Source organism: Atractosteus spatula, chromosome 3, assembly GCF_055471065.1.
Source record: "Atractosteus spatula isolate fAtrSpa1 chromosome 3, fAtrSpa1.hap1, whole genome shotgun sequence".
NCBI lineage: Eukaryota > Metazoa > Chordata > Actinopteri > Semionotiformes > Lepisosteidae > Atractosteus > Atractosteus spatula.
Genome location: NC_142708.1, coordinates 48,526,194 through 48,553,965, shown reverse-complemented (window position 1 = coordinate 48,553,965; position 27,772 = coordinate 48,526,194). Strand labels below are relative to the sequence as shown.

The window sequence follows — 27,772 nt, the reverse complement described above, 5'->3', positions numbered from 1 at the left end:
GCGGTGTGATTTTTAATTATCAAAGAAATTTTACAGAAGTTTGATCCTCCACTTTTTTTGTTCTGGCAGATGTTTGTGCATTGCTTTGGTAACCAAATTAGATGTCTATCTGAAGGCAATTAACTCACGGCAGTTGCTAGAAATTCCACACTTTTTTTTTGTCCTGAATCTAAGAAGAATCTAAGAGGACCCCAGTAGAAAAGTTGTGGAATGCTATCTGAAGTCACATGTTAATGACCTCTGAAGCTTTTTTTCCCCATCCTGATTCACAAGTGAGTTTCACTTTCTTCTCATCCAACTCAGACTCATTCTTCAAAAATCTTTTCATGAGGCTTAGAGAAGATAATGGTATTTTGTTTTCATTCGGTGAAACTGGACGGCACCCGTCTCACTTAAGTATCTGGGTTTGAATGTAGGGCATTTTATTGTTTCATTCATTTCATTCTCGCCTGTTTTTCCTTTTCATTTACATTCTAAAAATAAAACAAGGTGAACAGTTAAGATTGTTACAGTCTTTTAGTTTTTTTCTCAGTCATTTCATGATTTTGTATGTGTTTTAAGTTAGGTTGCATGAAAAAGAACATGAACAGTGCAATTCATAATATAATGAAGTCCTAGGTTCTCTCTGTTGAACATTTTCAATGTTTAAAAATAATTGAAAAAACAGAGAATGATAAATTAATAGGCACAAGGGTTTTCTGTAACATTAGTTTCATTGTTTCTCACTTTGAGATTTCAATATATAGTACTGTTTTTAAATTTCCATCAAAATACTTTCAGGTTCACATTCACACTGAACATAACACTTTTATTTCTTGGAAAGTATGAGAATCTCAAACATTGAAATACTGTTTGTTTTTTTATTGAAAGGCTAGAAGTATTTGGTGCTTTGTAACTTGGTAAACAAATCAGATTCTTCCTAATGGAATTCCGGTACATTTTAAAATTGATTTTCAGTTATTTTCTTCCAACCTACAATCAAAAAGGACATGGCCTTCTGTAGTTAGCCACAGCATTACTGTTAATGACTTAATGGTCCTCCTTTCTTGACTGTTACTTATCTAGATCCTGTGGGACCTTTCAGGAAGGACAGGGGAGTGCAAACTCATAAGGCTGTGCATATGAATTTTACTACTGTAAACAAAATAAGTTTAGTAATGTATTTCCAATTACTTTGTTTCATCAGAGTTAACATAGTCTCCTGTATTTCCAGTTTTTCATCAAGTTGCGTACACATATTGTGAGACTCTGGGCATGCTGTAATTTGATTTTTAAAATAGGCAAGCACAGGAAACAAACACAAAGCACAGGCATATGTTAAAAAAACATTGCAGTTTATTTATAGTGCAGGGAACATGAAACAAAAACCTAAGCTCTTTTTTGAGCCATTAAATAGACTTCTTCCAAAGTTATTCTCTTTTATAATGGGCAGCTAGGCTGCCTATTACGGGTGGAGCAGTGGCACTGTGGCTAAGGATCTGCGCCTGTGGCTGGAAGGTTGCTGGTTTGTATCCCGTGGCTGGCAGAGGAATCCTACTCTGTTGGGCCCCAGAGCAAGGCCCTTAACCCCAACTGCTCCAGGGATGCCGTATAAATGGCTGACCCTGCGCTCTGACCCCAAGCTTCTCTCCCTGTCTGTGTGTCTCATGGAGAGCAAGCAAGAGTGATCTTATAGGCTTTAAAATGGCCCCTCTCTGAGACTGTGAGTCATAGCCACATGGTCTGTGATTTCCTTGTCCTTTTGCTAATTACAGCATACAGACAATCCGTCTTCTGTCCCTCAGACAACAGATCAACCAACGACCTTGGAAGCCTTTTCTTCTAGCTTTAGAAACTGACACCTAACCAGCAGCCACTCATTCCCTACACAGTTATGTGGAATGTGGTCCACAATAAGGGCTGTCATCTTAATATATATTGTATATACAGGGAGAGATACTGTATCAGCTTTTACATCAATTGTAATTATTCTTTTTAAATTCTTAAAAAGACAAGTTTTACAGAGACTTGTTGCTTGGCTACCGTTGGTATTGTGTTTAAGTTTCCTCGAACATTAACCATTAACTGCACAATTTCAGTGGTCACTCAAAATATAAAGTGTGCTCGGTGTTTGAAGAATAGAATGTACCAGTCCATTAAAAGGAGGGCATAACTGAACCAGGCAACTACAGACCAGTAAGTATTTCCTTTCAAATCTCAGTCTTACCTTTTAAATCACTTTCAAATCGAATTGTTATTTTAAAAAAATATTGGGGGAAAATGAAAATGCTGGTTCTTGTCCTGTTGTGTTCCAAGACCTACTGTAGGATTGTTTTCTCCATAGAATTACTTCAAATTCAGCCAAATAGCAAATATGATCATCCTGAGATATTTTTGGTTTGTGCATTTCATGTTGAAATCAAAAAGATGTTAGGTGACAGAGTATCATCTTTCACATTTACTCTCAGCATCAAAAGGAACCTTCCCCCATTTGAGTCTTTTATAATTTACCTCACGTTGTTAGGCTAGAAAGGAAATGCAGTTTGAGAAGGTGTGAAATACAGTATTTGTGAATGTTGTGCAAGGTTTTGAAACACTTTGCTGCATTGCAAATGTGCAAATGCATCATTCTAGCTATGGTCTTTTCTAGGATGATCAAAGATATTTTAAGTGTATTAGGTCTAATAACAAAAAAATTCTTAAAGCCACTTCCTACTATCATCCTCGCTCTTCTCTGTACTCCTAGTCTTCTCTCTGTCCTTCTGCACTGAATGTTCACCCTGTGGACATGCTCTCCCTTGCAAACTTTGTATTCTTGTGTTTTTCTCCACTTCCTCCTTCTTACTCCTCTTATGGGCTAGATAGTGTGAGCGAATGGCATGTTTCCAGCTGTCAACCTCTATTATGTTTTTTTCTGCAGTTTTTGACACCCTTTAGTTTGTCTACTAAAACCCTTTACAAGAAGAAGCTATCATACTGTATACTGTATACCGTATATCCTTCATCATATCATAGAAGCTATCATGGGTTCAGTTCCAGCAGTGCTATCTGTGTGGAGTTTAAACAGTCCAAAGGCTTACTAGTGGGAAAATTGGCCCTGGTGTGAGGGTGTGCATGTCTGTATGTGTCTCAGATGGACTGGTGTCCCATCCAGGGTGTATCCTGCCTTTTGCCTGCTCCTTGCTGGGATAGGCTCTGGCTCCACTGCAACTCTGTATTGGGTAATTGTGTGAGGTACTTGTTTCTCTCTTTTCTGTGCCTTTCTCCTTGTGTAGAAGCAGCACACACCATGCTGATTAAGCCAAGGCTAAGTTGTGTAATGACTCCCTCCCTCAGAATCCATGTTAGTGCTGAACTGCACTCCAGTACAAGCATAAATGTTGGAATAACTTAAAAAACAGCTTTTTTATACACATTTTGAAACTTTTTTTGAAAAAAAAACAATCAATTGACATGTGTGCATTTCAGTTTATACAGTATATATTTAGAAAAATATGTGTTTTAGAACTCATGGTAAACAACTTAAAAAATAATTTTTCAGGACACATTGAAACTTAAAAAATTAAACAGTCAACTGAAATTTGTGAATTTCTATTTATATATATATTAAGAAAGAATGTATTTTTGGACCCATGATAAAAAAGAGGGAAGCCATATTGTCTCAAGCAAGTGTAGAGGTATTATGTTTTCTTCATCAATATGTACAGTAGGAGCCTTCACAGAGGAACCTGCAGAACAGCTGCACCTGCAGCATCCAGTGCTTTGGAGCTTATTTTGTGCCAGGTAGAGGAATAAAGTTCCACTTGTGTCTCTGTGTGACAGAAGGGATTTCACTGGTGGAGGCTACAGATGGCAATGTGTTTGCTTGACATAGTCTTGGTCTGACCTTGGAGAAGTAACATCTTTTTCATTGCTGTCCCCTGGTTGGGGGTTTGCTACAGGCAGCTGAGGCATTGTTTGTTGGAAGGTTTCCATGGTCGTATAATCACTTACAAATGGTGCCGTTTCCCTGTGCACACTGGGACCCTGATTGGTTTCTGTGCATCCTGTAGTGTAAGTAGTGTTTTCATTATCTTCCTCTTCATTGAGGAGTCCTCGATACAACTCTTCACATTCTTGTGCTACTGGTAAATCACTTTCAGTCAGCATTTCCGCTGCCTCCTCAATAATATGCACACTGTTGGTGTCGCTGCCTTCTGTTGGAGGTAAATACAAAGTCACTTTGGGTTCCAAAACATCCTGACAAGGGTGAGAAAAAATATTATAGGTCAGTCTTGAAGCAGTGAAGCACATAAACAGATTCTAAGTTCTTATTTGTAAAAGCTTCTAAATGAAGAAATGAAACTTCAATGTTTTATAAAGAAGGGCTGCAGATGGCACAGCAGTTAGCATTGCTGCCTAACAGTACTAGGGCCATGGGTTCAATTGCAGGGGTCCTATCTGTGTGGAGTTTGTATGTTCTCCCCACATTTGTGTGGGTTTCCACCAGGTGCTCCAATCCAAAGACAAAATACAATAGGTTAATTAGCCTCTGGGAAAATTTTCCCTGGTTCGAGGGTGTGTGTTTGTTTCTGTGTGTGTCCCGCAATGGACTGGCATCCTGTCCAGGGTGCCTAAGAATTTCCAGAATAAACTGCAGGTTACCGTGACCCTGGATTGGATAAGCAGTTAATGAATGTGATGTGATATGATGTTCTATAAAAAAAATTACCAAATGAAAAGCGAAGTGTGCAGTAAATAGCAATATTAATGAAATATCTTAGTAAATGTTTAGGGAATGCAATTATTGAATGCAGTAAAATACACTAATAGATTAGTTAATTTAAACTAGGACGTTTTCCTTCGAAAGTACGCACCAGTGCATGGGTGCCATCAATTTTCTGGATGGCATTGCTGTTGCCTGGATTAGGTATATTTGGCCAGAACAATTTCTTTGCCCTGAAAAATGCATAAAGTACATGTAAAAAAGCAAATAAGTGGATTAGAATTAGAATGAACAGTGCATGAGAGATTTAGGAGTTCTCATCTAGACAGTCTGTGGAAGCAAGAGAAAAGGCCAACAAAATAAATAATAAAAAGAAAATACCAAAATGTTCTGATACCTCAAACTGCACTGCTATAATTGTAGAATTTAATTTGTACCATTTCATGCATTGAAGAGACTACAACTGGATTATTGTGATCAGATCTGGTGACCCCAGTGCAAGAAATATGTTGCTGCTCTAGTTGTAGTACAAAAGAGAGCAATGCAGATTAATTTTCTAATATGAAGGTGGCAGATCTGTTCAGACAAATTCAATAAAATGAACCTAAGCAAGCAGCTGACTGGATTACAGGAGGACATGGTTCAAGTATTCAAAATGCTGAAAATTTTAAATTTGACCAAGACAAAATCAGAGGACATTTTCAAGATCCAAAATGTTGCAAAAACCAATGGACACAAGCAGAAAGTATGTTTAAGAACAGAAAACAGGAGAAACTTCCACAGATACCATAGGAACTTGATGGCATTTTTGAATCTTTAAGTTTCTATCAACAAAATGAACAAAGTAGCCACCTCTCATTTGAAACCTTTCTTAACACTATTATTTTCAGTAAACTTATTATTATTTAAAAAAACCTCTTAGAGCCATCAATATTGTTTTGTTATACCTACCTGATTTGTAATACCCAATTGTGTGGCATGACCCAGATTTAAACCCATGACTATAGAGCTCAACCTGTGTGCCGTTATTGATTGAGCCACTTGGGAGGCCCCTCTTAATAATAAATATAAGATTGTACTTAAACCAGTCGTGTATGACCCCAAAAGGTGTTTTTTTTTTTGCTTTGTGTCAGATTGCTCATGTCTTGGTGTTTATATCCACACCACTGGCACTTTTAGTTATCCATCTGAGGAATTCCATAGATACTAGAGTAATATGTAATATTAGAATAACAGAAATCCCTGTTTGGTGCACTTTGTCCAATTTTGAACAGAATTGTCCCATTATTTAGCTCAGTAGGTGAAATATTTTGACACAATCTGTAATGTCAACCTAAGAAAGAATTAGCAGTGAAGAACCTGTGTAGAAGATCATATTATACAACAACATTAATAATTTGGAAATAAATGTAAGAACAAGGTTGACATTGCCTTTTGTTTTCCTCTAGGTTTTCCTCTATTGTTTTCCTATAGGTCACCAGGTTTTTAAAAAAGGGAAGAAAAAGATTAAGGAAATCTGTAATATTATATATGCAGTACACTAAAAATAAATAAAGTGTGTTGAAGAAGAACAACTCTTCCTCCAAACTCTGCCTGTGACAAGCTTGAAAAGGAGCAAGATAATGAAGGATACATTTTCTTTAAGAAAAAAACAGGATTATAGATTAATATAAATATAAGTGCTCTCTTTTAACCCAATGTGAAGGAGAATGTCATTATAAAAAACACATGTAACTGCAGAGTTTGTCTCCTTACCATTTAAGGGCTTTAGAACATGTGCAAACTACAGCAAACAATCCCAATATTATTCCAATGAGCGTGCCGAAAACAAACAAGGATATTGTAAGAGGATCTGCAGAGAAAAACAAAAGTATGCATCCCAGGTCATAATTTAATTTTTAATATCCTTCTTTTCAGCATTATTGCCACAAATCAAGTAACCAACTTTTTCCCTACATTCTGAAAAAGATGAAAAATGTACAGATTTACAGTACTCTGCAAAGTATGCATTACTGTACCTTTGTGAATATTTTACCATTATTTGTCATAGTTCCACTGTGTTAATACAGCTGTATAAAGTTTCAATAAGAACAATATATACTTAAAAGTAAAGTTTGAAAAAAATATTTTAGAAAGCCATAAATTCATTACAAGTGTTATTTACTGTTACATGTGATTCAGTCATGTAAATCACATTTGTTTTATCTCTCTGCCCCCCGAAATTTAGAAAACAAATTACCGTATTGTTGTGTTTTAAAAATAATAAAGTGACTTTTCTTTCCTTCTCCAGCACTTGTTAAAGCAGACACTTGTACTTTGTATACAGTATTTCTTGTTAGGTTAGATAACTTGTAGGTGTTTGTGGAGGAATTAACAGTGATTCCTAGAGGGATGGAAAAAAAAGGTGGTTTTCATTAATTTTACAAGAGAATAAAGCCTTCTGATTAACCATTAATCTATTTTCTAGCCAATTATCCAGTACAGTAGGTATTGCCCCACTTTACAGCTATTGTAACCAAGACACAACTAAATAGTCTTTGTGTTGGCCTAAAAAATGCACCACGTTGCAGAGCTGGCTTCATATTTAGGCCTCTATAAAGAGGAGAAGAACTATTTAACAGCTTTATTTACATGCTTAAACACCTTGGCAACATGCATGTCATTGTAGAGCATGCAAAATGTAACACATCAAGCATTAAACCAACCTGTTACATCATTGATCAGGTGGGTACAACCAGTAATTGGAAATGCCATGTTACAAAAATAAAGGCACAAACACAAGAACATAACAGGTTCATATGAGCACTTTCAAATGCAATCTGGGAAACTGATTTCAATGCTTTTTTAATACAGTATAACACTCATTGAGCATTGAGGCAGCTGATTATAATATATTCATACAAGAGATCGGAAGGGCTGCATTAAGAGACAATTCCAGACTCCTGGCGAATTGTCATTAATGAGACCAAGGCATTCCTATGAATAATCTGATAGCTTCTCAGTTAACAACTTTTCAATTGAACAATTTCAACCCACCTGCAAAAGAATGGATTTGTAGATATTTTACTATGTCTTTATGTGTTGAATATTGTACATCCACAAACAAGGATGCAACTTCTAATAAAACTACACCTTTCCACCTCTACAATGTACCAAAGGTGAAAAGTGAAGGCCAAAAGGAAAGAGAAAGGAATACAAATGTGTAAAAAAAAAATCTGAAGTTTGCGTTGCTGGATTAGTTCAATGCCAGTCTAAAAAAAAATCTGTTTCTGAATTTTTGGTCAAACAAGATTAGCACTCTGACAGAAACTGGATGTTAACATTGCTGTATGTTTACGTTATTAAATTACTTGAGATAGCGTCTTCCTGGTAGCTGACTCCATAGTGAATGACGTAGCCCTGGAGAAATCCATGTAAGTCTTCTTCAGGGACTGTAGTCCATTCAATCACAGCTGAATGTTTTGTAACATTGTGATAGGTTCCATTGGGGGCACTTACAGGTCCTACAGAATTGAGCCGGAAACAGAAAAGAAACAAAGTTTATTTTCTTATAAATCATGGCACTAAAGAGATCATGTGTAATTAAAAAAATATATGTATTGGCTTACGTCCTTCAGAGATGTAGGCTTCTGCTATTGCATACGTTGTCTCGCTGTTATTCACATGCCTCAAGTTACATGTGTCTTTATAGGGTCTTATATGTAGAATGAACTGGTATCTCTTGAAGGGTTCGAAATGATCTGTATTATGAACCGAACACAGAGATATGTTTTTAAAGTGACTTTGTAAGGATACGCTCAGTGTCGTTTTAACAGAAATTGAGACACAGATCAAGAGATATTACAAATTCTCCTTTTATATTTTGCTATTGATTCTGACGGATGCTCTGGTAATGTGGAAAACATTTTCTTTGGAGTCTGTCACTACACATCTATAATACACTTAGAATTGAAAATACTAAATAATATACTTAAATGATGAGGAGCAGGTGCTGAAATAACCTACATTTCCTAATTATACACTACACTTGACAGTCATAATACAATTCATGTTTTACACATGTAAAAGAAAGATATACTGTACCTTTTATTTCACGACTGTTTTCATTCGCTAGATAAAATGTTATGTGTGACAATGTTTGATTGACCAGACCCCATTCAATAGAATAGCATCTGTAAGAATATTTCATTTTGGGATCCCAGGAAATGATGAAACTCTTGTTGAATGCTGCAGTTACATTTATCTGATCAAGTAAGTCTGAAAATACATAATTAAAGCATACAGACATCAGCATTTATAAAAGCAAAGTGTAATTTCACTAGGGAGTGCAATGTCTAAAATTGAAGATGATAACAAATGTAAGATTTACTTAGTTGAGTTCTGAGTATGTATAGGTAAGGTGTAATCTAAATCTTGGAATATACCTCATTTACCTTTAATTTTATATTTATATACTAAATTCGTGCATTGATGTTTTAAACGGAAGTATTTTTAAAAGAAAAACAGTATGTTTTCTGCCCATCAAATATAATCCCGTTAAAAGTAAACAAATATAAATTTTATTCAACATTCTTACATTTTTAGAAATTAAGCTAGATTTAAATTTTATAGAGATAAAGATCTGCTTTTTTGTTGAGTTTTAATGCAAATAGAAAACATTTACTGCAAGTGCAATTGGATTTTGGAACTTGTGGCTATGATTGCAAAACCAAATTTAGTTAAGAAGAAATTTTATATACATATAATACATATAATTTTATGTAGAATAACATTCTTATAATACAAGAATTTTATTAATAGACTGTAATTTACCAATGTTTTGAAGTGCTGGTAGTTTTCTTTCGGCTTGTGGAGAACTTCCAGCACTGTTGAAAGCCATCACGCTGACCAGATAAGAAGATCCAGAGAGAGTCAGATACAGTTCTGGGAGTGTAGTGTTTAAAATCTGATTGAACTCTCTTGATTCCTTTCTTACAGTCACAGTATAACCATCCACAGTCGCATTTTGGGCAAACTAGAAAATTGTATAAATGTGAGAATTGAAACATATAGGATATGAACAACATGCAACAGTTTAGATGAAATAACCATATTGTTTCTAAAATACAGAGGTACTAGATCTTATTTACAAAACACAAAGGAATTTAAATCCATGTTTTAAAATGTTTTGAAGCCTTTCAATAAAAAAATGTTGCTCTTAATTTTTTGTGTGCCTTAAGTAAAATTAGAAAAGACTTTTTAAAAATATATATTTTTATATATTATATAAATATGTTATACATATATGTATATATGTTTTTTCTTTGATAAAACCTGTAAAACAAAGTGTGTTACAGACTCAAATGGCAGCATATTTCTACTAAATGCTTTTCAAGAATATTCATTTCATTAAATACCGTCCAGCTTATGAAGAATGATCGTTGTCCTCTTTTCACTGGATTAGTTTGAAATTTTACAATAACTGGCTTCTTTGTCAACTCTGCAAAAAGGAAATATTGCAAAAAAGGAAAACTATTGAAACTGTAATAGCATTTGAAAAAATAATGTAATTAAAGAACTGCTATGCATATTCAAGCTATATTGCAGAGAAATAATATTTCTCAAATCCATTAGGGAGATGTTATGTTTTTCCATTTTAAATCTAAATTAAAAGGTAAAACATATTTCTCCCTGACTGATTGGTAGTTGGACGACTTGAAAAGTACTACTAAACATTGACTTATAAAAATGAAATAACTGGAAACTCTATTTAAAAATATTTAAAAACATAATTGGAAATATATGCCAAAAGGTCACATTCCATACTATTCAGATGCACCCATGACAATTTCAATTTGTAAATTTGCTTTCAGGTCAAATATAACTTGGAATTTGGAATTATTATCAACCTGTACCAATTTCTGAGTTTCAGAACTGCGCTCTTTGCCTGAAATATACAGTAAGCCTCTGTTCATTATGTGAGTCTCTGATACAGTATCATTTCTATGGGTGTGTGATCATCATAGATTGATCAATTAGTAAGAGATGTGTAGTCAGAAATAATGGAAAGCAATTTGAGGAGAGTCACTGTAAAGTTCTGTTTGTTGAAGTTGTTGAAAATAGTAACTGTGACACTCATGACAATAAACAAGTTAAATGTCTAAACAAGCAAGAAGATCAATTAAGTCATAAACAGACACATTTAGAGCTCAGATGGAATGAAAACCAGCAGACAGTGTGTTCCCTCAGGAACTCACATCTCTGTACACCTGAGACAGGCTCCACGTTAGTGCTCACTCACTAGGAATAAGCAGCTTTTTGATAACAGATGAAAGTCACTATTACAGCATTTCTCACATCTCCATATTTACCACCTATATAGAATAGTTTTTACACAATTTACTAATAACATTCAGCTGAAAAAGGGAAAATGTTTTCTAGCTGCTGATGGAGGGTAGCGGTGAGGACAGAGAAGCTGAAACCTGAAATCAGAAGTTGTTTCTTATTAACAGTAAAACTGTTAATAAACTTGATGTTTATGTGAGGTGTCACGGAGTAGTATGTGACATCCATAAAGGATTTTAATGACATTTTTAGAGGCTTTAAATTAGATGTAAGTAAACTACTCAATGTGAGTGACATCTGGAAAAGTTATTTTTACAGTTACAGTTACAGTTAGTTTATTTTTTACTCTGAGAACTTCTTGACATGATAATGCTTCCATCCTTTATAATGTTTGTTATAATTAAAATCACATTTTCACTTAATGCCCATTTTTTAATAGAAAAGGAAGAACAGATTTTGCACTTATATATATGCAAAATATACTGCTTGCGACTCACCTGCAGGCACAAGAAACATTTCACTCCATGAACACTGAGGACACTTTTGGTTTGGTGCACACTGCACCTGAACTTCATAGGAGAGTGAGGGATTGAGCCCTTCAAATAACGTATATTTGGCATTCTCTTCGGAAACCACCTGCAAAGAAACACATTCCAGCTCAATGGACGGATACCAAGAACAGGAGAAAAATTGGCATCACTATTTTTATGAAGAAAAAAGTATTTTTTCCTAATTGTATATTTCAATCTTGAAAACATTGTTTAGCTTTAATTTAAACCATAAACCAGGCTTCTATTGTAGAAACGTCCAGAGGTATTTCAAAATGTTTGAGGGCACGTCATTCCAGTTGGGAACTGACAAAGGTCTCATTTGGTTAAAGCATATGGGTATACATGGTTTTCAGAATATTAATAATATTTAAAGCTTTGCAACTTCAATACCTGGGCAAATGGCTGTGGCCTCATGTTGCATACTCATATGAATACACACAGTATACAGTATATAGCCATATATGCACATACTGTAAAATATATCTATCAAGGAACAGAACACAGTGATCATCCAAGCTTGTCAATGTTATTTCTCTTGTGAGAGACTTATTTACATGTACAACCCCTGTGAGAATAGGAAAAATCATCAGTAGTAAAACCCAAATGTACTTCTAAATACATCTGTTTCCAGGAACTACCAGATCAACCACATACTGTAGCCTGTAGAGTGAGGTGAATGGAAAAGAGCAGTGTACTGCAGGCAAGAATGTGTCAGATATAAGACCTCCCTTGACTACAGCCAAGGGCATAAAAAGACTTGGTAAATTAGCTAGAAAATGTTCCCTATATGGAGGGCTTTCTTTTGCCCTTGACAATGCCATTAAAATAGTCTGATTTCAGATATCGCTTGTTTATCAGCTTCACAAATGATGATAGCAAGAATTGTTTGTTCTTATACCAAAGTCCAGATAGAGTATTATGACTTTCAAATATGTTTAATACTCAATAGTGATAATGCTCTACGTCAGTGATTTTCCAAGCCCAGTTCAGTCAATCCAGTTCTAAAACTAGAGCACTAGAAATCTAGAACAGATTAAAGTCTATGGTTTTAACAGTTTTCTTTCTCTTTTAAGTGATACCTGTCAGGCTATAGCAAGTTTTTTTAAAAAAAACAGAGAAACATTTAATAGCTCAAGCTCTCTCAGTTTTGAACTCAACAAAAGCATCTACAGTACTTCATTGAATGCTTTATAAACAAGTATTAAAACATAACCAAGTAAAATGAGTCCAAATTAATTTTACATGCTCATGGAACATATTTAACTTAACAGTCATGCTTTGTAACTACAACCGAAAAAGCATATTTTAAAGAGATTCTAAGGTAAACCAGCAACAAGGCCATTGCAGTTATCAATTCAAAGTGCAACAAGTATGTAGATCAGTTTATCAACCTTAGTTAAAATATGTTAAAGTCTAATGGGTAATATTGCAATGATGAAATGAGGACACCTTAATACAGTATGTAGATTTCACCTGCGCATTTAAAAGTCAGTGTAGGATCAACAAATATAGATTTTTTCACTTGATAATTTAATGTTCTTTTAGGATCAAAAGGTATCAATATACTATCAATTCAATATGGCACACCCGAAGGAGGCTCCACAGCAGACACGTTGTGTTTCTTTTCTAATCTTTTCAGCATGGAATAAACCTTTACTTGTTCCTTTGCATCCCTTCAATATATTAAATAACTGAGTTATGTGTAGGAATATGCAACGAGAGCCTATTAATATTCACGTGAAACTCACGAATTCTTTTTTTCTTACCGTTTTCCAAGATGGATGGCCAGATTCTCTAAGCTGGATATTGTACTTCTTAATGTGTTTTTGTTCCATCCAAGATATATAAATCTTTCCACTATCTCGTTTAAACATTATTTCTGTAGGTGGATCACAACGAACTGAAACAGAGACAAAGAAAATACACAATATACTCTATACTTACCATTTGTTATGCAGTACAAGTCTGATACCTGTGTGTCCTTTGTTACTTGTTCATATTTCAGAGATGTAGAAAAAGACTGTAGATAAATACTTAATAGATTTTAAGCATTCTGGATTTAAAATGTTTAGTAATAACTTAGTTTTATGTTGCTACAATTTTAAACCTTTTCCAAGTGGCTGCAAATACCTGAAAATGTTCTCAGAAACAATGAGAATATTTCCTATCTTTGAATGGGCAATGATATGTAAATCTTTCTAAAAAGTAAATACAGTATTTCTTCTTTTTATTAATGGGTTCAATTAAGCAATTAATCAATCAATGAAAAATAAATGTAACTTACTCAGATTGTTAGGAATGCCTCTGAAAAACGTTTTTGAACAATTTCTGTTTTGTGAGCTTTCATCTATTACCCAAGCATTCATTTCATATTTACCAAAAACTTCAATGGAATGGAATGTTTTGGAAATGTTGTGGTGTATTTTACAGTAATCTCTGACCTCCCTTGGAAAAAAAACATGAAATACGCAATTATTTCAACATAAAAACAAAATAATTTCAATTTAATAATAATCAATTTAATTAAAGAGTCATAGTTACAATTCTAGAAATTATTAACCGAGCACACTGTAGAATGCTAAAATCCAAAATTGAAAAAAGTAAGGCAATACAGTGTTTTAAGCTTTAGTTCAGGTGGGTAGCTGCGTCAGCATGCGTAGGCTGCAAAGGAACAAGTAATAGGTTTATTCCATGCTGAAAAAAAGAAGAAAGAGAACACAACGTTTCGGCCGTGGAGCCTTCTTCAGGTGTCACACCTGAAGAAGGCTCCACGGCCGAAACGTTGTGTTCTCTTTCTTCTTTTTTTCAGCATGGAATAAACCTATTACTTGTTTTAAGCTTTAGTCAAACTACAAGTAAGTCTTTAAAGTGATGTATTTAGGGTGATACAAATATGTTTAAACATGCAATGATATTAGGAAACTTTGGCAGATCAATTAAAAAGTAAAAAGAGAACAGTAATCATTTACCATATTTGCTCATAGTTTCTAATTGTGAATTGAATTTGTATTTCTATCTTTAACAAAAGAATTCATATAGACTTATATCCTGTACATAGAGTATCAAAAAGAAGAAATAGCAATCAACAGAGGCAGCAGTGCAGAGCATTTCAATGGTCTATCAAACATGACTAACGACATACACAGTTCTTCATTTCTACCATGCCTGGGGAATTCTGTACTCTGGATACACAACTATATTTTGCAGTGAGTTTTTTGTTGTTCAGAAAGCATAAAATTCTCAGGAATGGATTACTGGACATTACATTACAACATTGTGCAAATCTGATAAATCTGATGAAATGTAGATCATGAAAAACCCAATTGTCTGAATGTATCTTCAAACAAATGTGGTTTTTCCTGGTGTAGATAAAAGAAAACAAAGTACTTCCAGAACTTACTGCGCAATTATGAGTGTGTACGTTGTAGTGTTTGAAGCACTGGACCCAGATCTCCAGTAGCAAGTCAAAGGATCTTTTTTTGATTTTTTGAAACAGTCTAAGTCTTGGACTCCATCTGTAATAACCCATGTAATAATAAACAGATAAATATATTTCTGAGAGACTTTTTTCTTTAAAGTTTCTGCATAGGGTTTCCATCAAACTACTTGGAATATTAGTTACACATTGTTTCACCTTAACCTTGACAGTCTTGATGGAGTTTTGAGCTGATAGAACAAAAAATTGTAATTGGTTACTCTAACTTAATACTTTAAAAAAAATGAAAGTCGGTAGCATCTACATTAGACAATAAGATAGGTTAGAGTGGAGAGGAACATCTTACAGTAGCTTGTTTGCTTACTAGGCATTAAGTCGTCTAAGGATCTCAACAAACTGTTCGACAATGCTGCTATGTAAGTTATTCCTGAAATGTCTTTGTTCCCTGTGTACTCTAGTTTGTATTTCACTACAGAAAAGTCCACTGAGCTGACTTCAACACCTTTGAGGATTTTGAATACTGGAATTAGTTGCTCAGTCTTGGTGTCACTTTCTGTACTTTACCCTGAGAAGTAGCATTAGTGTACCTTTATTCTTAATCTTATTACTGCCACTACTATTATTTTTCACAGTCATCATAGTAGTAGTGATATGATTTTATGCTACAATAAAAGTAGATATACTAACTTCCATGGTGTTATTCCTGTAGAAGATATTGGCTTGTTGTTTAAACAACCATTTGGCATGACTAGTTCATTAGGCAAATAAAACAGGTATTTCAGTATTTCAGTCCAAAGTAAGTCCTTTAAAAACATTTGGATTGATTACAGTAAGTACTTAAGTACTCCTTTCTTGGTTTTAGTCAAACAGCTGAAGTCCTTTCTGATTCATGTTGTACTTTTGTTATAGTTCATGCAAAAAATGAAAATCAACAATGATACTTTTTCACCAAACAAGGCATCCATTACTTAATTCTTACAATTACTGAATAAAGTTAAGAGCATTAGTGGAACTAGTTAGACGTGTTCTAACCTGTGACTCACCAATGTTAACCTGTCTCTTGGGTCATAAGGAATTATTTATTATTACTAGTAGTATCATTATCACATCGCAGACAACATAAAAGAGTAACAATCTGAATTTTAAAGTTGGAAGCGTTGTTAATGGCTATTAAGGGTTTCAACAAGTAAAGCAAAGAATGGGCACTGCAGTAAGGACATAAAATCTCTAAATGTGAATAGAATATTTTTCTGCCCCTTCCATCATGGTACATTGTGAAATCCATATTGTTCCAGTTGTTTCACTGTTTCTCCTCTATATATACAGTATGAATGTAAAATGTGCAGCTCATCACTCTGATTTTGAGGTATCCTTAACATGTGCATGTTATTTCTTCATCTATGAATCTATGAATTGGCTTCATAACTCTGCTCTCCTCCCCACTGATAGCTGGTGTGCTATTCTGGCACGTTCTGGCACACTATGGCTGCCGTCGCATCATCCAGGTGGATGCTGCACATTGGTGGTGGTGGAGGGGAGTCCCCATTACCTGTAAAGCGCTTTGAGTGGAGTGTCCAGAAAAGCACTGTATAAGTGTAAGCAATTATTATTATTATTATTCATGCCCTGGCCTGACAAAAACCCTTTTTGGCCAAAGGGCCTGTATGAAATTGCTGGCTGCTCGTGCAAAACCCATGTACAGTATGGTGAAGAACATAGCATGGTTGTTTGGTTATCAAGGAGCAAGTCAAACAAAACTGCTGAGCAATAGACAGTGGACAAATATACACTTATTTTTAAAAACCACAAATTAACCATCAACACACTTTTTTTTAAGCTGTGCATTAATTTCTTTTATTTTCAATTAATTGCATATTGCATAATTGATTACATTAAATATAGCACAGTGAAGTTATTATTTAAGAACATAATAAAAAGTGAACTAATTTTTTATTTGTGTAGATTTTTGGAATAATTTTTGCTGTAGAGAATAGATTTTAAATTCATAATCAATCAAAATTGTAGATTAAATGTGCGACTTTGGGATTTGCATAGCGAACAATCAAAACAAGTCGGACATAGGGACACAATTGAAAATAAGAATACTGCAAATAGAAGATAGTTCTTTAAACAAATGTTTAATGAGCCGGAATGTGACATTATATCACCAAGTAGTTCAGGTGGAGAAGGCTCCACAGCCGAAACGCTGTGTTCTCTTTCTTCTTTTTTTCAGCATGGAATAAACCTAATACTTGTTCCATTATATCACCAATGTGACATTTTCTTACCACTTCATCCAATTCAGAGTTGTGAGGCAGCCAAAAACCCTATCTTGGCAAACAATGGGTGCAAAGCAGGGTACATCCTGGACGTGACTCCAGTCAATCACAGGGCAGACAGACACAGACACAGACGGGCCTACACTCACACCAGGGCCAATTTTCCCAGAAGCCAATTAACCTACCAGTATCTGTCACAGAATAAAAAAAAAACAACTAGTGTGGGATGAATGGTGTCTGGAGCTGATTGATCTTAAGTGGGCATTGAATGGCCAGTGCCTCTATAAGGGTGGTGCATTGATATTTCTGGCCTCAGTTCTTAAGCTTTCCATTGAGCTGGAGGTGGGGTCTGGAACGGGGTGTGAATACACAATGCATCGTTACACCTGGCAATGCGCATACAGCCAGTTCCTCAATGGGCTCCGAGAAGCTGGCTCTTCCAAACAACAACTCATGACAAGAATGACTTATGAGCCCTTGCTAAGAACTGCGAGAGAGATTGCAGCGGTTGTACACGGGAGAGGACTTTACTCAGAGATCAGGGGCTGGGATCAGTGGAGGAAAGATACAGCATCATCTTCCACCCCTCTCTACAAAAATTGGATTTAGAGACAAACAGGCTAGAAGGGGGAATCACCAGGGGCACATTGTGCAGGACACTGGTACATTGAGGAAGATGCCTGGAATTTCACTGTTTCTTCTCTATGGTGTAAGGAGGCGTGACCAGAGTTGGTTCCGGAGAATGGCAAAGCCAATCTGTTCATTGGGGACTTTTGGTTCTGGTAACTGAGGTTCTTGGACTGCTCTATGAGTAAATCATGTCAAATGTTCTGTACGTTGGGTGGGCAGCATAGGAATTGCTGTCTTATGGGGTTACATTTGTGTAATGGGAAGACTGAAACACTATCAATGGAATATTATAGGTGTCAACTGTCTTGTCTAGTTTGTGGATCCATTGGTGGTTCTAGGTGATAAAAAGATGTATTAGAAGAAAAAGGGGTCCTAAAAGTCCTTATAATTGCTTGATGGTGTAACTGTGCACAAATCAAAAATAGTGAATTTAGGGCTCACCTATCTATCACCTGTATGTTTCTTGACTATGAGAGGAAACCAAGGCAAATACAGGAGAACATACAAACTCCATGCAGATAACACCATGGGTGCAGAACTGAACACAGGACCCCAGTGTTGGAAGGCAGCAATTCTGACCACTGCATCACCATGCTTGACATATAATAAACAGATGGATTACTAACAATCAAATGAGCTAGACACACCAAAATGGTCTCCTCCTGTTCGTCAGCTTTTTGTGTTGCAGTATGTTCTAATATTTTAGTTTGGTTTTATAATGTAAATCTACATTCAAAGTTAATCAGTAGTTCAATTCCTTAGAAATATGACAAAATAAACTTAATCCTAATGCAATGCGAAAGGTTGAAATGGTACAGTAAAAAAAAATCAAATACAGTACTACCCAACTTAAAGAACTGTACTATTTAGATTTTTCAGTTTAAACTTTGCAGCTTAGGAACAAAATAATTTTAATTCCATTGCATGCAAAGAAGATAAAAATTAAACAGAATTAAAAAAAAATTAAAGGAGTTGGGCATTTTCAAATACTTGTTATCAAGTGCTACAGTACATACTGTAACATACAGTATTTTTGCAGACAACAGTATTAAAGTATTTAGACAATTAACAAAATTGAAAAAACACAAACCAAACTAATGCCTACAGATTCAGACTTTGTTTTTTCAAGGCATGAACTAAAACAACTTTAGAATAAAACAACAACACATTACATAGCATGCATAAAATAAAAAAAAATGCTTACATTTACTTCATACTCTTCATACTTCCTATAGTACCTACCCCTTTATTCCATTAAACCTTGGAGTCTTTTGAATCTGCAATATTTCCTGTCATCTTTCAGGAGATATTTTTGCTTTTTGCTTTTTATTCAGAATATAACTGCCTTGGGTTTTGACATCAACTACCAACAGTATTATACTGCATGACCAAGTCTGGGCAATTGGCTTTGTTGTTAGGGATGGTCAATACCTCATTTGGAGGTATCAGGTACAGTAATATGCGTCTGTGGTCTTCAGGGTGATGGCGAGATGCTCGTTCGGAGATTTGTCATCAAAATTCCCACCTCTTACTTTTAGTTCTAAAGTGACCCCAGAGCTTCTTGGCAAGCTTTCTAGCACTGGGGACATGTGATGCGGATTTTTTTATTTTATTTTTCACAGACTTCACTGGTCTTTCGTCTCTAAGGAAGACAAACAATCTATAAATAGCTGTCATGTTTAACACCTGGGCAAGATACATCTTTCTCTCTTCTATCAATCCTGCTGTGAGCCCTATCTAGCCCCATTATTTGTGTAAAGAAATTAACAGGTTTCTTTAAATATTCAATTTGTAATTCATATGTTTGCAGTAATCTGTGGATTTTGTCACACTGACCAAATAGTTCTCCTTACATATTTTCTGAAAATGTTAGTCCTCCATGCCTGAAAATAACTGCAGAAGTTCTTGTTTTCATGTGTTTATCAATAATAGCTAACACAGTACTTTTCACTGAGTCATTCAGCTCTTTCACTGGTGGTTTCTGCTTTGTTTAAGTTAGGGACATCAGACTCAGTTCCTGGAGTGTCTTTGTCTTCAGGGTTTTGTTCCATTCTGAGTAGTCAAATAAGCACTAACCTACATATTGTTTTTTTAGTTTGACATATATACTGTATTACGTTTTAAAACTCTTAAAGAAATTCATGAATAAATGGGGTCACTAGCAAAAGTATGGCAGAGGTGGCAGCAACCAAATCTGCTACTCTAACTCACACTAATTCTCCATGACATAATTTCCTGAAAATAAAGACTATAAATAATCAACAAGCCCCTCTCTCTTGCTGCCATCCTCTCCTCCATTTCCACCTTAGAAACTATATCTTCTAAACTTCTCTCTCTTTAATCTTCAGCCATCTGGGTTAAGTTAACCTTCAATGTCTTCGTCTTCAATTATCAGTCTATCTATCCATTTGTCATCCAATACAGGTCACAGGGAGCCAGAGCCTATCCCAGCAAGCAACAGGCAGAGACACAAGGCAGTATACATTCTGGACAGTACACTTGAATTACAATCAAACATTTTACAATGTGTTCTACATCTCTCTAACCTGTATTTTGTTAAAGGGCAAGTGAGAAAGGAACAAAATGGGTGGTAACAGATTTCAAAGATAATTGCCACATCTGGTATTTTAATTTCAACACATAAAAACAAACCAAAAACATCTTGGTTCATCTTGGGAAAAATGAAGAAGGGTAATATAGATGAAACACATATATCTGTAAATGCCAAAGGTGTAGAGGTCCTCTTCAGAGAAACTTAACAAGAGGATAAAAGTGTTATGCTGAAGCAGTTTTACAAAACAGTCTATTAATATCACCATGTTTTCCTGTGTTAGTCTGGGTTCTCATTACTAACAGACATGTAAAAACTGTAGCAAAACAATTTGCAGCAGGAAAGCTCAAACCTCAGCTATCAGGAAATTCCTGTAAATAATTGTTGATAATAAGTAATTACATTATTTCTTTAAACGTACAGTGAGTCACCGGGCACCCAGAGTAATATTTCTTTGCTCACACTTAAGGAAAGCCAGCAAGAAAGTGACGTCACAAACTGAATGCAATCTCTAAAAAACATTCATACTAAGAGCTGAAGGTACAGAAATGTACGTCTGTACAACAGGAAATTATGTTGTGGTCAAATTCAGTAAGGAAAAAAGAAAGGTCATGATTTAACATGATTTAACAGAATTGCACAAAGGACTGGAAGAGTTAAATCCAGTAAGTGGAACATCTACACCTGGCCAGCACGTGGAATGCGTAGTGGAGGTGAATATGGTAGCTGGATCTCAGATTAGATTATAAATGCCAGAGTTCTAGTTTTATTACTGTGACAAAATATATTACAAGTTCAAAGTAAATGCAGGCTGACATCTGGTTCAGAGGGAGTTATGTGGCTAAAATGAGACCTACTACCTTTGTTTTGAATCCTATATCTATGGCCCTACTCAAGACCTGTCCATCTCTGTCCATCTGCTCAATGAATCACGAACATATAGATTTACAGCTGTAGCCTTCAATCTGGTTGATCTCACATATCTGTGAAGAAATCTAGCCTGGATGCTTAAGATACTTATTAGTAGGTCTTATTTCCGGCTTATATATATTATAATTATGGGATGGACAATGGCATCTTAATTATAATCTTGGATATGAGATTATAATCATTGTATTTACATCAGCTGTAAAATAAATCGGCTACAGTACCTGTGACAAATCCAGAGCAGGAATATGTTTTAAATAACATGGACACCAAAATTGTACATGATATTCTACACAAGGCCTTATACAGTTGCACAGCATTATACACACTTAGCATAAGGGCCCTTTAAGTTAAGTTATTTGCTTTTAACTATGTACCCTAATGTTTTGCTTGCCTTCATAATTTTCTAGACAATGAAAATGGTGTGTGAACATTAACACCTGTGTATGTTTCCCATTTTGTATTTATTATCTTTTTGCTCATGTGAAACCCTGTTCTTGTCTTCATTGAATATCATCTACCAAGGTCTTTGCTCAGTCTTGAATTTTATCTAGAGCTTTTGGAATGCTATATACTTCTACTCCAGTATTTGCTAATCCTCCTAATCTCACATTATCTTCAAATCTGATTAGTTTACTAATTACACCCGAATCTACATTACTGATTTAAATTAGGAAGGTTAGTGGTCCCCGTACAGATCTTTATAATAACATGTAATAACATTACCCTGATTTGAGCCTCACTTCCTATCTGTATTTTCTTTCATCTATTTATTCGTCAATTGTCAATCCAAATTACATGACGTTTCCTGAATGCCTACCACTTGTAGGATTTAGGCTTTAATGAGGAGCTTTATCAAAAGCCTTCTGAAAATCTAAACAGCATTTCGTATGCTGTTTGTGTATCCATTATTGTCGGTGCTTTTTCTAAGAGCTTTGACGAGTTGAGTAGGCAAGACCTCACAATTCTTCAATGCTTTGGGTTGCTGGAAAAGCACCTAGAAACCTAGAAATGTATAAAAATGATAGAAATACAATTGTATTATTAATATTTATGTTGCCCGGAGAAGGAAACAAGTCTTGTTATCTAGAAAATGGTAGGCCTAACATCTGTAAGTTCACAATGCAGAAAGAGGCTCTGCTTGGGGGAAACACTCACGGGAGTTTGTTTACTAGCAACCCAACCCATGGCTCCCTGTCTTTCTGTATTCACTTCGGCTCAGCACTTCGGTTTCTGCGATATGTCCACAAGATGTTTCGTAAAACTACCCACACCATACTGTTTCTCTCTCAGTCCCTCCATCAATTCACAGGATGGCAGTTATTACATTTCCCCTGAACTGATAACACAACTGAATCCACAAAATCTATGATCAACACAATACGTGATGACTGAGAGCAAGCTCTGTTTTTTAAAAATAAAAAGAATAGGATGTGGTTAAATCAATCAAATTGCAAAATATACTACTTTCTTTGTATAGATGATATCTCTATGATAGGCATCTCTTTGTGTCTACAATTTACGCCACCACGACTCTCCTAAACACTGAAGTGGTAAAGAGTGATATAAAATAGAAGTGCCTGCTTTAAACACTGATTCAAATAATTGATTAAACTTGTTACGGCCATGTCAACTGAATGTTCCTCATTGGTTTATTAGGAAAAAAAGGTTTGAGATGCATTTTAATACATTACTGAAAGAAAACAGCTCATCACTTCTTCTTTGTTACTTCAACCATATCAGAATAATTATGCATGGATGCATGTTAATAAGTTGGTATTTACCTAGAATCCAAAAGGCAAATGCAATACTATTTTAAAGGCTGATTCACTCTTAAATCTGAAAAGGTACGTCCTAGATAATTCATTTTGCAGACACAGAAAGACGTGTATCCATTCTGAAATTAAATTTAAGTAAAATTCTTAGAAAAGTGATTTTCCCCTTTATTTTAAGATACATAAAAATCCCAAAACATCATAAAACACAGAAGTACAGTATATAGCAGAGACAAACCCTCTTTTACATTTTTTGTAAATGTAAAATTCTGCTTCTGCTTGTCTATCCTATTATACATTTTAAGTTTCACAATTTAAGAGTAAGTTAATGCAAAATATGTGAAGGATGGAAAAGGCATCGGTCTGATGATGACATGAATAATGAGGACTCCTCCAGTAGTAACACTCATGAGTAAAAACATTGTAATCTGACTGAGGTGTGATGTGTTGACAATGTGGCCATTGTTGCCACTGAGTTACATCCATAGTAAAGCAGACAAATGCTCCTTGAATCAGGAGATATGAGGTCTGTATTTGTAATGAACAGGGTAATAAAAAAGTCTCCCATTAGTGTCCCATTAGTGCCGCACTGGATACTTTTAAGTTCAAAGTCTATGCTTCATCCAAAATAAAAGTGATTAAAGTAGAAGTTTCCTGAAGGAATGTAGCCAAATGTAACCAAATTTCAGTGCAGTAATGAAAAAACATCTTGTCAAAGGACTGATATTGTGCTGCAATTTGTATTTAATTAATTTGGTCAAATGCTAATACCAACAAATCAAGACCACAATATATAAATATTTAACATACTAAATACTTATGAAGAAATCAGGGAGGCAGCTGCAAAGGTGAAGTTGTGGTGGAGCGAGTGGTGCTAGAAAAAGCACCAAAGTGTGCAACGTATTGTGCAACCCATGAGCACTTATTCATAGGAGAGTGGAAGTCCAAGATTAGAATTTGACCACCTCTCAAACTTCTGTTAAATAACACCATTTTATACCTTGTCTGATAACTGAATCCATCAAAAAAGTATTTGAACACTGCAGTCGTAGTGATTGTTTGTGTTTTCCTTTGAGCTTCACTCATGACATCATTTAGCCAACAGATATACTTTCCCCATTATTCAGTATTCAGAGCTGGCTAATACCGAAATGCATAAGTAGTAAAACCAGCCTATGTTTTCTGAAACTCTGTGGCTTGAATTGACCGAATTGTCTTTATGAAAGTACTAATCATGCAAATTTCCTTAAATTAAATACAGTTTTAGATTCCTAAATGTTGTCACCATAAGGGACAAAAGTCTTAAAATGTGATACTGTAGCTTGCAGTTTAAAGATTTAACATTTTTTTTTAAAATGCATCATATCATATTTATTGCATTATTTGATTTTGTTCTTTAGTACAAAAAAATCAAGGCATTGGCTATTACTACAAAAGAGATTCTCTATACTTCTGCATAGTATAAATATCTGCAGCGGTGAGAATATCAATTATAAAAATTATACCAACAAATTCCTTGTATTATAATTGCAAGTATTCTTTTACTTTAGTTTGACTCTTAATGTGCTCTTTGAAGTGGAACACCATTAATATGAGAACCTGATGATGCATATAAAATAAATAAAATGGTATGAGCAACAATGAAAATTTGTCTGCAATTATGTTAAATCTAAAGCAAGGCATCTCTAACCTGGGTGAGAAATGTTGTTTTGAGGGGGGACAGGTAAACGTTTTGTAAATCATACCAGAAGCGACAATCTGAAAATGATATTTAAATACTAAAAAACACTGTAACAATGAAACAAAAACAAAACTTATTTCTTATGGGAAACCAAAACACTTACTTTGAGAAGACTGGCAGTGATGATAATTTAAACAAGAGGTAACATTGTTCTCTGCAAATAAAAAAGAAACACATTAAAGGCCTGAGAAAAAAAACATTTTTAATTATAATGGATGTACAAAATGCTGTAACTTTTGCTGTTTTACTTCAAACGCTTTGTTGCAGTTTCTCACATTCTTAGAGAGTGCTTTCAATCATTTGTAAGCATGCTTAAATGTCAGCTTCAGGGGATGTTTTGTGATGTATCGTAATGAAATAACAAACAACTTGGTCGACAAACTTTGCTTGCACTCTGCACCAAAAACAGACAATGCACTGTGTGAACAGCACAGGTATTTTAGATGTGAGCAGAGCTGATCTTTGTGCCCCTATGGACTTAATCATAATATGATCAATGTGAATGTTGAATGTAAAATACAGCTGTGTGCTTTCAATCTTTCAATCTACTCACATTTGAAACAATTCAATACCTCATTGCACTACTTTTGCATTTACTATTACCCTTTTGCAGTTATAATTATCCTCAATGACTTTTTTATACTCAAATTTAATTTATTTATTCAACTCTGCCTGAGTATTTCAAGTAATTTGCACACATGATTTAAAGGCATGACTGTGGAGGCATCTCAGTGGCGTTCCGCTAATTTAAAAATTGGTTCAATATAAAACAGATGTCTTAAAATATTCTTAATAAAAAAAATACCTTAATGTGTTAAACGTTGCATTCTCCATATTATTACAGTTCATCACATAAATTATACAATTTTGTTTCAATACCAATCTACGAACTTAAAAAAAAACATCAAAGTTTAACATCAACCCCTAATAGACAAGGAAAAAAAATAACAGTTGAGACTGTGGCATTTAAAGTGGTCTTCGAATATACATTCTGGTATGATTTACCAAAACTACTGTACGTGACACGCTCTCCAGCTCAGCTTCTGCAAACTTGTAGGCTTCAAAGAGGCACAACAAATACAGGCACTTGTTTGCAAAGATTGCATAGTTTGCAAACTGAATCCTATGGTCCAGAGATCCCTAATTCTAGTCTCGGTTTCCTTGGCTTTCAAGTGCAATCTAACGGCACCTGTGACCCGGCAGTATCATTGGAAAGAAATGGATCTGTCCCTCTGGAACACTGTCCGATGCCTCAGCTCCACTGTTGGTGCTTTGTTGGTCAGTATGTGGTAAAAGCCTGAGACTGCACCTTTCCAGAGATGCATGTGCAGAACATTATACTCCAGTCTTCTATGCTTTTTGCAGTGGTTTAGCAATGTGCTACAATTGGAAATTACAACTTGTGTGTGGGAGAGTGAGGGGGCGTAAAACATATACTGTAATCTATGATTCTGGATTTCAAAAAAGAAGAAAGGGCATGCCATATTGCTTAAAGCTGGACTGCACAAGGTAAGTCAATTATGCTGTAGAGTAGAATTTAAAAGCTAAGGTTGTTTTCATGTGGCACCAGAATCTATGGCAACTCATTGCTAAGACGAAAAAAAAAGACATCAATACATTCTTACTTTTTGCATTCTTACTTTTTTTACAGAGTAACAGAGCTGAGCGATCTGTTACTCTGCGATCCATTTTCAGTCTGTCGCTAGTATTAGTATTTCTGGTTAATCAAGAAATAAAGATCAAGTACAAAATGGTGTGGATTATGGAATGAGGATATGGCTAAATAAACTACAAGATTTGTTTTCTCTGCCACAACACATCTACAATCACAAAGCTTCTTATAGCAGGACATACAGTGCAGAGTTTTATGTATACGGTACATATTTAAATATGGTATGTATAAGTAATTACAGTATATTGAGCAAAATCAATGTGAAACCCAATGAATATATTATCATTTAAAATAACTCATATCTACAATTGCCCAATTCAAACTATTTTGCAGAAACTGGTCAAAAGTACTAAAAAAAGCCTGTTGATATAACATCCACGACTGATGTGTACTGGGCAAGTAAAAAGTGTAAAGTAAATAAAATGTAAGCACACCAAATATGCCTCAATTATCTGACAACTGTACAAATACTGTATATTAACTGTTTAAATTACCAAAGGCAGTTCTTATATCCAAAGAGTAATGGGAATTATATAGAGAAAAAGATCAAACACACCTTTAAATGTCTGACATTGCACAGAGACAAAGAAACCAGCACAAACAATACCTGAATGGAAAAAAAATAGAAAAACAAGTCACAGTTGTCATAGTTTACTTCACATTTATGTGTTTAAAAAGTTTTTTATTTAGTTATATTGAAATTACATCCTTAATTATTTCCTTATATGATTTGCATGAGGAGATATTTATCTGCTTTCACAGCTTGCAACTCCTGGATAAAGCGGTTTAGAAAATGGACAGACAGACTAAGTTTTAAAAACATATATTCAATTGCTTCGGTAATGTAAAATGCCTCACATAAGAAGTAGAACTGATTTATTTCTAAATTTACTTTGAAGCCCTCTGCTACCAAGTTAATTTTAATGTTCAAGTCCCGGACCTATGCTGGCATTACTTTCAAGTCAAGTCTAAACTTTACTGCTCCTGGCATTACTTATTTTCCAAGTTAAACAGCTGAAGTTGACTTACCTATCTCCACACAAAGCAATCTCATTAAAGCCGGATGCTTCATTATCAGCTTTTTTTCTGTCACATTGTGAAGATGTCACACTGTACAAACTCCAGCACTGCCTCTTTCCAATAGGCTCTTCATCTTGTTGGCTGCGAATGACTTTAGCTGAGTAAAGCGAAAGAAAGAAGAA

The 27,772-nt window shown here is 35.0% G+C and overlaps 1 protein-coding gene across 1 annotated transcript; it reads right to left on the bottom strand.

The window, feature by feature from the left end:
* Window positions 1-3,089: 3,089 nt before the first annotated feature.
* Window positions 3,090-27,772, bottom strand: LOC148837862 (interleukin-31 receptor subunit alpha). Its single transcript, XM_088909890.1, has 16 exons — window positions 27,600-27,772; window positions 27,127-27,177; window positions 25,002-25,052; window positions 14,960-15,074; window positions 13,844-14,004; window positions 13,326-13,459; window positions 11,506-11,644; window positions 10,081-10,163; window positions 9,497-9,698; window positions 8,768-8,941; window positions 8,293-8,424; window positions 8,035-8,187; window positions 6,924-7,067; window positions 6,440-6,536; window positions 4,836-4,917; window positions 3,090-4,218 (listed from the first exon to the last, which is right to left on the bottom strand). Exons 1-16 carry the CDS (start codon window positions 27,640-27,642, stop codon window positions 3,823-3,825), a joined length of 2,157 nt encoding a protein of 718 aa, XP_088766016.1. The 5' UTR covers window positions 27,643-27,772; the 3' UTR covers window positions 3,090-3,822.

Bases quoted from the DNA above. Each gene is read 5' to 3' on its own strand.
- LOC148837862 (XM_088909890.1), bottom strand. From the start codon at position 27,642: ATGAAGCATCCGGCTTTAATGAGATTGCTTTGTGTGGAGATAG. The intron at 6,537-6,923 runs GTAATTTGTTTT...TTTTCTCTGCAG, and splicing joins TTTTAAAACACAACAATACG to ATCCTCTTACAATATCCTTG. The intron at 4,219-4,835 runs GTGCGTACTTTC...CACCCTTGTCAG, and splicing joins TTGATGGCACCCATGCACTG to GATGTTTTGGAACCCAAAGT.